The sequence below is a fragment of the Lissotriton vulgaris genome, chromosome 5 (genome assembly GCF_964263255.1).
Source record: "Lissotriton vulgaris chromosome 5, aLisVul1.2, whole genome shotgun sequence".
In the NCBI taxonomy this organism is placed as follows: domain Eukaryota; kingdom Metazoa; phylum Chordata; class Amphibia; order Caudata; family Salamandridae; genus Lissotriton; species Lissotriton vulgaris.
In genome coordinates, this window is record NC_141693.1 from 233,547,112 (window position 1) to 233,563,962 (window position 16,851).

General features: G+C 40.3%; 1 protein-coding gene across 2 annotated transcripts in view; it reads left to right on the plus strand.

Annotated features, from left to right (window-relative positions):
- The window catches only part of TPRN (taperin), a 177,600-nt gene extending 161,016 nt beyond the window's left edge, over positions 1-16,584 (plus strand). The window contains exons 2-5 of one of the 2 annotated variants that reach the window (XM_086921243.1): positions 1,664-1,874; positions 7,498-7,622; positions 9,573-9,635; positions 10,932-16,584. In XM_086921243.1, the coding sequence (XP_086777369.1) occupies positions 1,664-1,874; positions 7,498-7,622; positions 9,573-9,614 (378 nt within the window). In that variant the 3' untranslated portion in view covers positions 9,615-9,635; positions 10,932-16,584. The remainder of the gene's footprint in view (positions 1-1,663; positions 1,875-7,497; positions 7,623-9,572; positions 9,636-10,931) is intronic. The other variant, XM_086921242.1, reaches the window with a different exon arrangement.
- Positions 16,585-16,851: the final 267 nt, after the last annotated feature.

The following is a 16,851-nucleotide window of genomic DNA, read 5'->3' on the forward strand; positions in this document are numbered from 1 at the left end:
AAGGATTTTGTGGAATCTGTCCAATGAACATTAAAAGAGCTCAATCCGGGAGCTGATTGAATTCGTGTCTTTTCTGTTGTTCTTCACATGCACACATCTACGTATGATTTGGGAACAGAAGGTAGTCTTACTGTGTACATTTTCGAGGTGGGCAACAAGCTAAATATACGCTGCTTTGCAACCATAGGAAATTGCTTTTGTTTTCACAAATGCGATTGGTTTTCCATACTGACCAAGTAAGAGATCCGCACTGGTAGTATGTGAAGCCTGGGACCTGCCAGTATAAACTTGAATTTGGGTTTCAAAAAATGTGCTATGTTAAAACTGCCACATCAGTCTCACATTGTGAAATGTGATGTGAAACTACAAATATGTAATATAAAAATATATATTTTCATCAACCAGTGGTGCCTTGCACTCGTCTCCGGTAGCTTAGAGTTTTTTTGTCCCCCAGTGCACGTGGGTGTCACAGAAGGTTTGTGTGGTCCTGTGTGTGGATGAAAATGCCCTGGCGTGGTTCTTACGCACTTGCTTTTTGGGCATTGCCGCATGGGGTACACTCCCTTGCTGATTTTTAAATTCTAGGGTGGTCTACAGTTCACTTCCTTGGTGGAGGGGTTTCGGAAAGGTGGCAGGCGAGGAATCGGCATGCACCTGCTTACAGCTGCCAGCTGGGTCAATATATGTGTGTGTCTATAAATAACCATATATGCATACATTTATCTGCACCTATTGACAGTTCATCCTTCAATCCACATCCAGGGGAGGTGGTGTGAAACCATAAGGTTACCTATAGCTACAAACTGCACATCTCTCACAGAGGTTGGGATCTTTTATTCAAAAGTGTCTGTGGACAAGGGCTGTCTGGCACAGTGGCACGCCGGAGAGTGCTCCGTCATTGTGCACCAGGCACAAGAAAAGATGGCACAATGAAGGCACTAGCGCTAATTACCGAAAGGGACACAGGTCGAAGAGCCTGTGGGTGCTGGTTAATTTGCCTCTGCCCGACACAAATGAGGGCCAGAGCTCATTATGTAACAAGCGCCCAAACTTAACATGATGAACTTATGTTGTCCTCCACTGCATTTTAATTGAGAAAATGTAGAAGCAGGACACCTTTTATATGGGTTGTATGTCAGTACAACGCATGCTTTTACCCCGCATGCCATTACAACGCGGGGATTACAACGCAAGTCGTTACAACGACTTGCGTTGGGGGGCGCTGGATCGTGGAATAGATTAATTTTCTATTCCAACTCTAGTCCCCGTGGATAGTAGGGAAGGTGTTGGATAGAAAATTAAACTATTTCCTATCCAACAGCGCCCTCCAGCGAAAGTCGTTGTAACGACTTTCGTTGTAATCCCCGCGTTGTAATGGTAGTGCAGGGTAATAGTTTCGTCGTAAAGGATGTTCCCCCTTTATATGCTGTATCCTTATTATTCATTACTTCTAATGAGCTAACAGACCAAGGGTATCCACGTGCTGTACACAGTGAGGAGTCCACAAAACCCATTTAGAAGGTTCTTAGAGGGCCTTCGTAAAGAGTATTAGTTGCTCATTAAATATTAGTTCTTTTAAGGGTCCTGTCTTTTTATGCCTTACTACCTCGAGTAGTGCTGGTGTGATGTAGCCTTACTAATTGTTTTTTTTCTTCTTTAATAGATGAAGATTTCTTTCAATGAGTCCAGCCTCCAGACCATGTATGAATATCCTTCGGAGAGCTCGCTGGCAGAGGATGACCCAGAAGAGGAGGATGGGTCAGACTCCGAGCCAGAGGAAGAAGAAAAGCCATACTCTCTATTCCTTCCACGCCCAAGTTTTATCACCAGTAACGCTTCTAACAACTCTCTCCGGCCCATCTCCTCAAACTCAGGTACAGTATAGAAACCTGCTCACAATTTGAGTTGCATGTAGATGCCTCCAGTTGTCGTATCTGGCCTTCTCCTACTAACATACCAGTGTATATTGCCTTCTCATCTTATAGTTACATTGGTTTCTTATTCCGCTTATATTACGTACGTCACCCCTATATGAACATTAGCTAGTCTCTTGTAACAATGGCAACAGTGCCAACAGTTACTGAATGCTGCCACATTCAACATAAGATTGATTTTTTTGTTTTTAATTTGCACTGTACAGTGACCTGATACCTAGGTGGATGGCAGTGTACATCCATGCCTACCTTTTATTGACTGTTTCAGATACGAGAGATCTGAGATGAAGTTTTAAGTTTTAAGTTTTGTGTGTCAAGTCAAGGAAAGCTTTATTCGGCTGCTAATTAAAACCGGCATAAAAGCAATTTTGTGTTTAATGCTCGCCTTTAATACTCGCCTTTCCACTCTCTAGTCGCCTGCTCCTTTATATTGCTTGTCCATCTGTTTGCTCAGACACCTTCTCAACCTTAGTTTGTTCTGTATATTATATGTGTATAGTCGCCTTGCAGAATTAATGGCAGCTGTTGTTTAATTGCTTCCATGGTCATTATGTGGAAGACTCTGTTTCTAAAGTCCATTGTGCAGTGCTTTGAAACCCGGTGGGTGTGGTTTGCAAATAAATACGATAATATAGTCTATAGGATATATGCTGTAAGCGCTTTTCTTTGACTTACAGGATTCATTGTATTCTTAGGCAGTGTTGCTTCTAATCAACTATAGAGTGACTGTAAACCCCCCTTTCAACCTGTGAATGGACCCCCTTTTCCTTGATAGATCCTTTCTCTTCTTGGTATGTTATATTAACCTAGTAAAGGGGGACGTCTAGTCTTTGACCTCTTCCGATATAGCCTACTGTTGAGTTCATAAGCTGGCCACAGCAGTGCCACAAGATGTGTCACGGTGAACAGCCACCAGAGGCACTTTAAGTGTGCTTCAAAAACAATGATCATCCCCAAGGTGCTCTTAACAAAACACCTGGATGTTGATAAGTCTCGAGCATGACATTGTGTCTTTGCCCCCAAGCCATTTTGCTGTCCGCTTTACCTGGAAGGAGATTTTTTGCTTTTCTCGGAGCATGCCTTTTAAGTTTGACTTCAACAAGTGTATACAGTTCAGAAACTTTGTTTTGGAGGCTAATTCTCATGAATGCATAGGTGTCTTGTGAGTTCCTATCCTTACCTGTGTCAAAATCCAGCTTAGGCCACTGATATTCATAAATCATGTCCGCGTCAAAGGTAGGATTGGTGCTGCAGGAGACCATAGCATCTGCATAACAGGTAAACGGAAGTTACTCCTAACATTGCTGTGGATGCTTGGTACTACTGTGAAAGCCATCTTTCCCATTCAAAAGCTCTCAACTAGCCATTCATAAGATAAAGCTGCCTGGCAAACACCCTTATGTGTACTTCCTGATGGGAAAGTACCCAATTGCAGGGTCCTTGGTACTCACATTACTGGGTGATCTCGTCAAACCTGATTAGGTTGTCGCAGAACACAGAGCTAAAGGTTAAACAGAGGCCAACCAGAACTTTTAGTTTCAGAAATGGATTTTCAGTCCTAATATAGGTTTTTTATTTGATAGAACAAGGCATGCCATTCTTGAAGACATCTGCACGTTTACCCCTTTAATGTTGTAGAGTCCGAACAAAATGAAGGCATACCAGAACACCCTAGAATCACAGGGTACCAGAATAGACTCCTTTTAAAGATGTCTTCTTCCTTCTGACTCTTCAATTGTAAAAATAGCAAGTAATGGGTTTTTTGCCTTTCATTTATTCCCTTCAGTAGAAAGAGCCCAACACAGGATTAACATTTTCGGATAAAAATTGCAGTTTATGGTACCGTTGACAGTTAAAGCAACAAATACCTTGTCTGCAGGTAAAATGTGTTAATGTAAGGCAATATTTGTAATTTTAGCCAGCAAAAGAGCAGGAATCCGGAAATGGGTTGGTCGAGAGAACCAGATCTGACCTTAAATCGACATTAATCACAGGCTTGGTGACAAGCAGGTTGGCTTGAAGGATTTAGAAATAAATTATTCATTGTTTAGGCTTCTGGATTTAGGAGCTGCGTTGCAGGGGCATCTTTGCTGGAAAGAATGGAGACTGAAATAAATTAATTGATCCAAAGGGATTTTAACCCCCAAGAGAGCTGCAAATAAATACTTTTGTCTGCATTCTGTTACTACAGTAGATCGCTTTGGCAGCAACTCTTGCAGAGTGCCTATGTATCGTACTGGCCCGTGTACCCTAAAAGGAATTGAACCATTTACCTGATGGATGTCTTCGTTTAGGACACCACTTAGAGAATGGGGAAAGGGGCAATCTGCCCAACTCCCCAAAAAAGTCTGACGTTGCCTACTTCGGCTTAACTTTAAGCACCCATGATGACAGTGGGATATATCTAATACCTGTACTAGAAGCAAATAATCTGGTTAATGAATCCATATGTGTGTTTGTTGTTCATTGGTAATTCTGTTTATAGATGCCCTCTCACAAAAGTGATTTGGTTTAGCACTGTACTCTGCTTGGAAGCCTTTTCAAGGTCCTACAACTGCCCAGATCCTTCGACCGGTAAAGCTGTAAGCATATAGATCTGTATAATCGTAGCAACAGCGACTGAGCCTGGTAAACTGAAAACACAAACTAGTTATGCACTGCCAAAAACTCTTTCAAAATGTTTGGAGACACAGGGAGCATGAGAATGCACCAGCATGCAGAGTTAGGTTATTGAAGATATTAGGTTTAGAAATGTTTTTGACTATTTTCTTAATTATTCTCCCCTTTATGTTTTGTTTTTTTATTTGGAAAATACACCCCAAAGGTGAGGCCTGTTTCTGAGGTTTATTAATGCCATCATCAAATTAAGGTTTCTGAGTTCAGTTAGACCTTGCATTAAAATGTCTGTGCAAGTGTTGGACTACAGATTTATACAGTAAGCATAATGCAGAATAAGATAGATTACTTTTGATCTTTTCCTTTGGCAGCGCCCTGTGGATGGCATAGAACATTAGGTTCAATCAGCTTGTTTTTTGGATCATTAAAAACTTTAATTCCAAGATCAACTAAGGCAATTCTCTTTACAGTGAACTGCTTAGCTTAGATCATAGTGGCTGTCGCACACTCAGCATGCTGCACTTCAGCTGGTGCTCAGTCTATGGGAAAGATATCATTATGCCTCTTCTGAGATGTTTACTGTACTGGCTTTTTTGTAGAGTTATAGCACTTATAATTTCCTCTGACAATTTCCTGCCTGCATAAGTTGCACCTGTATAGAATAAACACGTGGACTGTGCCTTGCTCCTCACTAGCTGTGGTCTGCCAACCAGCAGTTGTTGCAGCTTCTTGGTCTAAAGGCAAGCGACGGATTTCTGTAATTGCCCTGTAATTTGGAAACTCCTGACTGGAAGTCTGGCATTTTCAAAGGAAACAACATTTTTAAACATGAGATACAGATACAATGTTGAATTATTTGTTTTCAAAGTCTTGATCATGAATTCACCTCTGGCTGTGAAGTCAAAGCATTTAAAATAAAAAAAATGGCAGTACATTTGTATAAAGGATTTGTTTTAGATGTTATAGCTTAAGTGTCTGTTGATTCAAATTAGCCAGTCAGTCAAAAACACTTTATTTCGGCAGTTTCTGCCATAAAAGTACAAAATAATTTTTTTTAATAAAATCATCATCATATAATGACAAACTGGTAGATTAAAAGAGAAATAGATAAAAATTAAACAGGGAAAAACAGTAGCTATTAGTGTTACGAATAGCAAATTGAACCCTGAGATCATAGCAGCAAAGACAGTGTCATACGCCCACACAAAAATAACCCATATAAATGTTAAACGTACGCAAATATCACATTTGAGGGCGAGATTAGCAGCATGTTAATCAACAGCTTCTTGTAGGGCACTTATTTGTTTTTAAAAATATAAATAAACTGAAATAAGAGTTAAAAGAATGGTTAAGTACAATAAGCACCATTAAAATCAGGGAAATTGATCATACAGTAAATTAAGAATCATATAAATGTTCTACTCTAGCTAATCACAAGACGTCTACGTTTGCACCACAATGCAAATAAAAACTTGGCAATTGTGACAACAAAAACCGGGTAGGTATCATATTTTAATATCCTATAGACCTCTCCCAAGCTTCTTATGCCCAGATTCCTACAAAGTTGGAGAACCCATTTAGCCCTAATAGCTCTATAAGCAGGGCAAAAGAAATTCACATGGATCTCTGTTTCTTCAACAGTTTTGCACCCGGGACATAACAGTTTTTTTTTGCTCCCGTCCAACTGTTCCTGAATGCGTAGAGGGACAGTGTCCCGAGCCAAAATTGGAGAAACAGTTTCTTGGCTGTTAAGTGTTGGATAATATCTAGAACAGGCTTCAAATTATAGCACTGTTTGAGATCTAGGAACCTAGAGGTAAGGCTAGTAGATTCTATAGACTGAATGATACGCTCTAGTCTAAATTCTTTCAAAGCAAATGTTAGGGATTGTTTAGAAATAGCCAAACACGTCAGTTCAGGTTCCGTCCACAGATCATTTCTCCCTATTTTGCTTAATGCTTTCTGGATGAAGGACAACCAGGGAATCTTCCCCGCCCCCTGATAAGCCTAACTGATTTTAATTCCGCTCTATAATTTTCTAGTTCGGGCGTGCTCCATAGCTGTCGCCAATATAGGAGTGGGCGAAAAGCAATCAAATCGGCAATAGGGGCAATGCCCAAATCCATCCTCAGATGAATTAGGGGGGTACTTTGTGGGAGGCCCACAAGTTGCCTTAAAAAATTGTTTTCCGTCGCTGTCAGAATATTGCTAGGACAGTGGCCCCAAAGTTCAGCACCATATATAGTGGCTCCCCTTGCTTGAACCTTGTATATTTCTGTAGGGGGGACAATGACTTTTACAGCGCAGCTCCTATGAACTTTTAGTATCCCCCCACTAGCCCGAATGAGTTTTAGGTTTGCCATAGTAATCTGCGGCTCCCATTCCATTTTTTCATTTAGGGTAGGGCCAAGTAATCAAATATTGGGACCCTCTCCAAATACTTAAAATCCAATTTGGGGTGGGGACAATTGGTAGAATCAGCATGGAAGACCATATACTTTGTTTTTTTTTATATTTACCTCCAGATTTCTTTTCTTGCAAAACAAGCTAAATTCAAGTAGAACAAGCTGCATCCCCATAGGTGATTTAGAGAGGAGCAGGGTGTCATCCGCAAACATCAATGCAGGTATTTTGTGGTTAGCAAGCTTTGGGCAGTCTATATCCCTAACAGCTAAGAGATCCTTAATTAGACCGTTAAGGAAGAGGGAGAAAAGCGTTGGTGCAAGCACACAGACTTGTCTCACCCTCTTCTCAACGGGTAATGGCGCTAATAATTTACCACCCTTCCCAAATCTAATCCTGGCAAAAGTTCCATTGTGGAGGCGTTTAAGCTGTTGGCAGATATACGGTGGTGCTCCCATCTAAAGCAGTAAGCTCCAGATTCAAATTAGCTTTTTCGCAGACCCTATATTATTTGTCTCCATTCTTATTTGTCTCCTTTCTATAGGTTTATCCAGCTACACTCCCAAGCACTCCGTGGAGTATAGTAAGTGGCAGGAGAAGAAGTACGAGGAGAAACCTTCCATGGTGGGTGGGAAACACCAGGAGGTTGATCACGATTCGAAAAACATGGTAAGCTCCTCCGTTCAGAAGCACCGCTTACATCCTCTCTGTGTCCAGAGTCTTAGTATAGCGCTTTCTTGCCACAGATTGAAGCTTATTATCCAGAGTAATCGCTGTTCAACCTTTCAAACCCAGTCACACCTCCTGATGCAGTTCAAGAGAAGGGCCACTGTGTCAGTTTTACAATAAATATGTCATACTGCCCTAAAGTAATGATTTTTCATTGCAACTAATCCTTTCCTTCCCCAAAAGAGCCACTGACGTCAATCTCTCCGGCTAGCATCATCCACCCGCATTTCATCTGCAAATGTTTAATATCCGCTACAGCAGAATCATTCCAAATGGATTGCAACACCCTGTGTATTCCAAGTAATCCGGTTCAACTCCCTGTGCAGCACTGAAACTGCTTTTATTCTTGTAGCTGATTAAGACCTTCGTTTTGACCCTGTTTAGCACACCACTGTCCTTTGGGCTAAGTTTGTACTATCCAAACACCACATGCATACATGCTACAGACCGAAGTGACCCTGCTAGATTTTCTTGCTGAATTTGACAGACTTTGTGAGGTGGAGAATCTGTGAACTCTTAGATCAGCCTTCTTCTGTAAATTGACCTCCAGTCTTCCCATTTAATGTTTGACCCTCTGTTATTGGAAGTTATTTCAAACAAACTCTTTCTTCCCCCCGAGTTGATGTTCCTTTAGCTACCTTCTTTGTTCTTTCATCAGGGCATAGTTGGACACGTTTTAATCTATTAGTCTATATGTCTTTTTGGCATCACTAACATCATTAAGGATTACCTCTCCATGTATATAGAGGCATGATTCCAGATGGCCACTTGCTCCATTTGACGTCCCTCCAAGGAGCCCCAAAGAGAATGTGTGTGTACATATGTAAAAATAACAGCTAAGTGTGTTGCCCGAAGAGAAATGGTTCCTTCTTACCGCTTAATAATCACAGTAACCTTTAGGTTGATTTACAAAGCAGCTGGTTCCTCCTATGTTTAGAGCAAATATTTGACTCTCTTGGAGTTCTCAAATGCACAGCAATGTACACATTCAGAACTGTGTTCGAAATGTTTACATATGTAAATGTTACAGATGATTGTGTTTTGTACAATTGACTATTTTATTTTCGTTGTGGGCAAAATTTTATTCCATTTGGAGCTCTCCCCTTCCTGACATCCCAGATACTAATATCCTCTATCCATGTCTTTTTACAGGATTGGAAATGACCTGCAACAGATATATAAATGTAGACATTAAAGTTAGTGGCTGTTTACCAATTTCACCAGTATTACCTGCCCTGCACCACACACAGCACGCGCTTTTGAGTGGACTCCCTCGCACTTAAAATTGTGCCATATAGAGCAAGCAAATCCATACATGATGGCAGATTCATACAACTGCAGATTCTCTGACTGAGGGGCAGAAATATACTCTTATACATGCTGCTATGTGAACTGCTGAGCTATATTTAGGTGCACAACTAGCTTGAAAATTCAGACCATTAATAGCCTCTTAAAAGCCAGTTGATTTAGGCTAAAACAAGGTATTTTGCTAGTGCACTTGTGGCACAAGTGTTTTAATATGCTTCTGGTAGGATTGGGACCATTGCAAGGAATGAATAGGATACTTCTGTGAATTCTTGACTGCCTTCCACAGGAAGATGCCGGGTTGTCTGCTTCTCCTTTATTGGACCCTCTGAAAGATTGCTGTAAAGTCAATACATTATTTGAAGAACACCTCTTTATTGAGCTCCCCGCCTACTTTTTGTCCTCACAAAAATCTGTGAAAGGACTTTTTATAGCGTCTAAGAGGAATGTTATTGTAAACTGAAGGGACTGTGTTGTAAGGTTGAGTTGGAAGATCCTATTTTATGGAGAGCAGTGCACATTTAGTAGCAAAAAAGTTGAGCCTGCACAATATGTATTAAGTAGACTTTTATTGATGTTTTGAAGGGAAAACGTGGCTTATTCTTGATGAACTTGGAGCGTGTTTGATGATAGCGAGTAATAAATTAGGTATGTATATAACTTTATAGAACTATCGGTTGATATCTTATTGAGCTCCTATTTCCTGGGTGGCAGGGTCAAAGCCATGTTTCCAGCCGATAGCTGTGCTTGCCCTTTCTAGGCTTTGACAGCATAGCATAGCTGTCAAACAGATGTATCCCCTACAATATACATCAAGTGGGCTGCGAGTCTGCCTCTTTCAAGCATTGGCTTTCTTCGACCAGCCTCTTTTACTGATTGGCTGGAGACTTTGTTATTCACGTCCTGGATCAGCCCAGTGGTGTATTCATCTCACCTTGTACTATTTGCTGCTTTGGTTTATCCTTTTGCCTCCATTCGAGTGCTTGCATTAAACTGCACGAGGCACAAGTTTACAACTATAGCCCTCTCAACTTCTGCTTGCTTCTCCCCATGCATATCGCCCTAATGTGCTAGCACCACATGTTTTAGCACATTAAAAAAAGACTGACTGGCTTTGGCAATATTTCATATTATTTCTACCAGTAACATTTGTTTTTTTCACAGCATTCAAGACCCAGTATGCCAGTCTCTTCCCAAGGCTTACTGACTTTTCTTGAATTTAAGATACATCTCTGAACCTAGAGTAGACTCTTCCTGCAGTGCGAGTCCTGTCTCAATATCAAAGGGCCCTCAAGCAGATTGGGTCTTGCATAAGATTTTGCTGTCAGATTACTAGCGAACCTTCAGTGGATTATTTCAGTGGTGTGTTAACGAGAATTGAACCTGCAATAGCAACTCTTCGAGGAAATATCACTCCCGCAAACATAGGATTTGCTTTATTTCCAGTTGCCTTCTACATTTTGGTTGGTAAATATTTTGACTCTTAAGCAGATAGTCCATTTCGAAGGAAGATATATTCTTCGCTAACCTGAGCTCTCCTGTATGGGTGTCTACATTATACTCAAACTTTTTCAGAGAATGGTATTGAATGATTTCCTGTTTCAGGAGATGAGCTAGCAAAAGATCTGTAGAGTCATGTGCAAGTATAAGGAACCGTATTGGGTAGTGTTCTGCACAAAACTCAAAGCTTGGGTTATTTTTATTTTTAAATTTTTATTTTTATGGTAAACCTCTTTCTCAAATGTGCCCTGGGTTTACCTTGCCCATCCAGTTGGGAGGCGAGGGGGTTGCAAAGCCTATGAAGCATATCCTTGCTGAAGAACTAGGGTTACAACTTCATACTTTTCTGCTCTGGTTAATTTTTTTTATTTTCTTGGTTTAGTTTCATTTGTAAGGATGTTCTTCAACCTTGACACTCACACTTATTCCTTTTCTCCCTCACAGCTCACACCGGCTGACAGCAACTCCTTAGCAGACTTCAATAGCGAACCTGCCTTGTACTTTTAACCAGCGGGGTACCAACCATATACTGTGCACCATTGGACTGTTGTGTCCATGCATTTGAGTGGAAGCCATGTCAAGAAACGTTGGAGGGGTTGTACTGCCTCCTCAACAGGAACAATCACTAATACACTCCACTCCTGCTGGTTGATCACCCTACACATTGTTCTTCTGTTTATAAGAGTCCCTTGTATTTAATGTACCATGTCATTGGCAAACACTGGATCTCAAGACACTCATTCCTGGTACCTAGGTGATGAAAACTCGAGGTTTGCTGAAGGTCGTGTTATTCCAGTTCCGGTACAACAGGACATTCACTCCGCGGTACATAGTCTGTCAACATTTAAAGCACTCGAATCTCTGCAGGCAGACGTTCTAATCTGGGGTGAGGCCCATAAGAATGGAATTACTTGATTACATTCCGCAGCATCAAATGTTTCTCAAATGGCAGAGTCCCACAGCAGTGTCAAAAAAAGCAAAGTTCACAGTCTTTCAGGAAAACCTCCCTACATTCCACGCTAGACAGGAAAAAGGTAACCCTCACAAAAATCACTGCTGCTTTCTGATGTACAGGGTTATATGGACCTTTGTGAACTAGCACTGCACAGCTGTGTCATGAGTCGCTTGGCGGGCAATTCTGACTGTTGCTCTGTAGTACCCGGATAGCCTCAGGAGATGCTTGCAAGGCTTGTAATGACCTATTTGACTTGCTTTTTGGAGTACAATGGTGCACATTGGGTGGTGTGGAAGGATGTGCATGTAAAGATTTGTTTGAGCAAGACAAATGTTGCAAATGAAAGTTCGACATAGACGTTAGACCACCAAATATGGCACCAGCGATTTTTACTCATCCAGAATTTTTAATATCGGATAGTTTTCACCTCTGCCACAAAGGTGACACTAGCTCGAAAGCAACTAACCTTTCTGCTGACAAAATGCATGTAAATAGGTCCATTCCTACAGTGCCACATATGTTTGACCTTACTCAACCAGTTAGATGTATGATTGTATTTAAAAAAAAAACAAATGTTTGATAATAGAATAATACTTTAATTTGTAAAAGATGAAAAACTTTTTCTAGTGTGAACCTCCTGGAGAGGTTTCCACTTATAGGGTGATGTGGAGGGAGGGAAGAGTGATTTGCTATTGTCCCTGCACAGATGTAGCTGGGCCACTCATCAAGGGAAGAGGAGGCACACAATCAGGAAGGTGGGAGGTCACGTTTTGCTCACACAAGTGTGATGCTGGGTGTCTGTCCGGGGCTAGGCATGGCAAGAAATAGCCAAGTTGAACTCTGATGTTCAGAGTAAGACTCTTTAATGGACCGAAGTCCGCATGATGCTACTCGGATGCATTTTGTTGGCGACCCCACCTTTAGCCCCCTCATAGCTAACATTGAATCCTTAATCCATGTGAAACGTGTTCTTTGGGTGCTCTGAATGAATGTAGAAGATGATAAAGTCTAGCTGTTGCTGGAGCACTGCGAAGGTGCCCTGGGCTCTGATCTGCATCCACTATTGCTTGAAAGGCTTCACCCATGTCCTTACTTTGCACTCGGCAAAAGATATAGCGTGAGGGTTGAAGCTGTAGTTGTCCTCTACATACATTACTTCTTGGCATTCATTAAGTGATTCACATCATGAAGTCTGTGACTTCTACCTGGTTTTCTGTGAGTTTTTCTATTTCCTTTTATCTGTCAATTTGAAATTATTTTGCATAGTGAGAAGTTCCTTAAAATCCTAAATGTCAAAAACTGAAAACCCTTCGATTGATACAGTGCGCTTCATTTAAAGACACAACAAGCACAACCATTTTATCCAATAAACAAGATTGTCTCCACCCTTGAACCTAAAATATTTGAAGCACAAAGATGACTGGTACGCTGTGCTCAGGGGTGATAATGATATCTGTAGACCTAGTGGGCATCATACGTATTGCACAGCATGTCCTTTTTACAAATATACATTGCTACTATGTCGGGTAAGTTGCTAAATAGAAACATTATTCTGTACATCGTACAAATACAGGAGACCGACCACTTGAGCTGTTCGAAACCTATCTGTGATCAGAATGCTCCTGTATATGTGGTGGGCAAGTCTACCCAAACCAAGAGGTACTTCATTAAGGTTTCCAGATTGAGGCATTTTGAACCTTGTATTGCTTATTACCATTGTTTTCCCTTCTTTTTCTCCAGCTTTATTCTCTGTATGCATTTCATTCTCTCCATTGGGTGTTATAGGCAAGTGTTTATTCAATTTAGTTTTCACGTAAACCGATAAAGTAGCTCTGCTGGGCTCTTCATTCTGTTTTAATCTGTGGACAAAAGACTCAGAATGTGCTATTGCCCTCTCCAAGGACCAACTCTTAGTTGGAAAGGCTTTAGAAAAACCAATCCATATTGTTACATGTATATAATATGTAGAAACTGCATGAGGGGTAGTGAGGATCTTTATTTATTTGAGAACAGAGCTGAAAGTGAAGTGGTTTTCTGAATATCACCAGATATGAGATTACATTGAAAAGCATATATCAAGCCGGTGACAATTCTAGTAAATCTTGTCAAAATGACCTACAGAGAATTTGATGAATAAATGTATTTATTATCACTGCTACCGGATACTATGTATTATGGGATTTTGAAATAATGGCACCTCCAAACAATATTTGAGTAGTCTGGTTTCAAGTTCTTGTGATAACATATGAAAAGCAACTCGTAAATTGCAGATTCAAGGAGTTGCATTAACCTGATTCCATGTATCTGGCTTGTAATGTATAGACTGTGAAATTCCATTCATACAGTTCATGTTGAACAGTTCAGATTATACATACAATAACTGGTCTGCATTATTTACTGAAGGTAGCCTTCTGCAGGCGGGTGGTGCCTCTTGCTGTGTTCCTCCATACACATACTCACACTGGGCACACTCTTTTCAGCTATTTGTCCCAATTGTAGGTAAAGAAACATGAATGGTCAGGCACCACAACAGGCGTTTGATACCAGCCATCTTAATGTTGAGTAAGGTAGGGGATAGCTTTTTTACAATTGGAACTTTATCTGCATCTTCTTCTCAGTATCTAAAGATGTCACTTACTGCTTCCAACTGATTCCAAGAACATTCACCTCTTTTCTCTGAATAAGGGAAAGCTTTCCGGGGCTTCCCAAACACCCCCTGTGCTGCTGGCTCCAGTTCTTGGTGGAACAACAGTTGACTCCTGGGAAGGGAAGCCTGCCATGGTGATCTGATATCTCTGCAGGGTATCACAGAGGAAACCCAATGGGAATAAAATGGCAACTTTGTAGTAATCCCCTCAGGGATGTCATTGTGTTACTGTATGTCTTCTGTCATTCAAATACGCTGCCATCCGAACATAATACCACTGCTTCATCTACTAGGATTTTCAATATCCATCTTTACATTTCTTGGACTTTTCAACCGGATCGGATGGTGTAAACCTACTCTTGTGTACTTCTGTCACAAAGCAACAAAAAGTGTAGATGCATGCATATTGCACTATTGTGAATAAGGGGGGGGGATACAAATGTACTGTGCTATCTAATCGAGCGCATTACTTCCCCATTTATTAGCTCTTGACCTAGTTTTGTCTAAAATATCGTATTAAACCACACCAACGTTGGGTAGTTGAGGTCAAAACCTGAGCGATAATGAAGATTCTACTTTCATTCTGTTCAGTTTGTTAAAATGTCTATTAGGCACGCACAGATGTGTCCTGATACTCTTAGAAGTTGCAAAAACTTCTCTTGAACAAAACGTATTTAGATATCATTATGGTAGGCACATACAATTTTGCTCTTAAAATGGTTACTTTGTAGTCAACAAGAGTACAAATAAATACGGGGGTTTGGTGTAACAAAGCTTTGTCCTCTAACAAACAATTTTTACCTCTTTATCTCTGGACTTTAAAATTCACAACATATTCTACTTTTAGAATGTTTACTGACAGTTTAAGAAATTGCGCTGGCCAGATCAGCAACTATTTCCATAGATAAAAACACAACTAAGAAATGCAAAGGGCTTAAAAAATGGAAGCTTACCAACAACTAATGCATTCAAAACAAAACTTGCCACACTCCGTGAGAAAGCAAAACTAGATATCCTTAGCATTTTTTAACTTTGTATTTAATGGAGCATTTTGTTCTTGATTCCCACTTTTGCACTTTGTGTCTGTAGTGTGCATATCTACAGGCTTCTGAATCAAAAGGTGAAAAGGGCATTTTGGGACAGTAGGGCGTGACACGGCAAAGTTCCACTCTGGGACATTGCCTGGAAGTAGCAAATAGCGTTGTTTATGCTAAAAGCTTGGGGATTGTGTTTCTTATCCACCTGAGGTATTTACACTCTGTATTTGCCTTTTAATTTGGTTTTCCTGTCTCCTTATGACCACCTGCTCTGTAAAACGAAGAACTGATGCGTGGATCTGGAATTGATTTATGGAATATACAATACAGTATGTGTTGATACGTCTTTAATAATGTAATTCTTTGAGACTATATGTGGTATGCTCTGTTTACTACTAGTTTCTTTCCAGCTTTCCTGTGTGTGAGCAATGCATGAGCAGCATTCCTAGCAACCATTTTTTAGCTTTTCGTCTAGCACTAATGATTTGTCATAGAGGATGAAAAATGTTCATTGTTAACCAAAAATGTATGATTTCTTAGTTGAACAAACTGCCCTTGGTTTAACCAAACTAGTTTCCGTTCATGTGTTAATGTATATCAAGGATAAATGTATATGAAGAATTAAAACTTGTTTCGTTAACAACATTAGTAGACCTAGTTAAAGTTTTGCACTTACTGACTCAGCACAGTCAGTCAAGAGTAGTGGTCTTTTGTTATGTCTGCTGTCTCCCTAACAGATCCAGACATTTAGGTACATTCTGAAATGTATCTGAATGTGCTCCTTAGTAAGGGCAATCTTACCTCTCACGTTGATTTGGGAAGGGTTGGCCAGATCTTGACTTGCCATTGGGACATTATCTAATAGCATTCTGTGGGCATGTGATGTTATTTTTTCCTTGTGTTCATAACTATATGGTCACTGTGCCTGTAGAGACTGGAAAAAATAAAATTAAAGAAATGTTGGCCAAGTAGAGCTTGAGGCTGACTGTTTGACCAAGAACCGAGGAAACTGTTTAATACTTGCTCTAGAGAGCAGTACAATTGTCTTGACTTTTCGCAATGTATAGTTGTTGACGCAGCGTATCTACAGCACTGTGTCAAAAGGTCTACCGGAGAAATCTTAACATAAGTCTGTGTATTTTGCACTTAATTAAGTAATACAATTTATAAATAGAGTTGATATTTAAGACGAAAGATGAAGAAAATTTATGATGCTGAGCTGTTATAATTGCCAGGTTTGGCTCAAGTGGCCAAATTTCTCAATGTTTTATTCTTCTGGAATTGTACTTCTTTGTACTTGCACAAATCTGAGCAAATCACTCCGTGATACTTGTTTTTCTGATTTGTATGTGGTTGTAGATTTAATATATAATACACATTTTCATACTTTGTGACCAGATAAAACCAAATTTTATTTGAGTTATGATGACTAGGGTTACAATAAATATTTTCACTGCAGGTTGCTTTGTGTAAGTCATTTTTCTATTTCAAACATTTTAAGGAAGAATTTGTTAGTTTACCATTAACCTACTTCCTGCCAGCAAGCGATAGTAATTTAAATTGCTTCACGAAACTGTTTTAAACTTGTGTACAAGCACTATCCCCACACATGCATTATACATGTTGACATTACCCAATTCCACTGAGCAGCTGGTCTTCTTTGCCAATCTCTTGTTTTCTGCTGATGGCTGTGGACGGGAACCTGCTTCACTGTGCTTAGCGTTA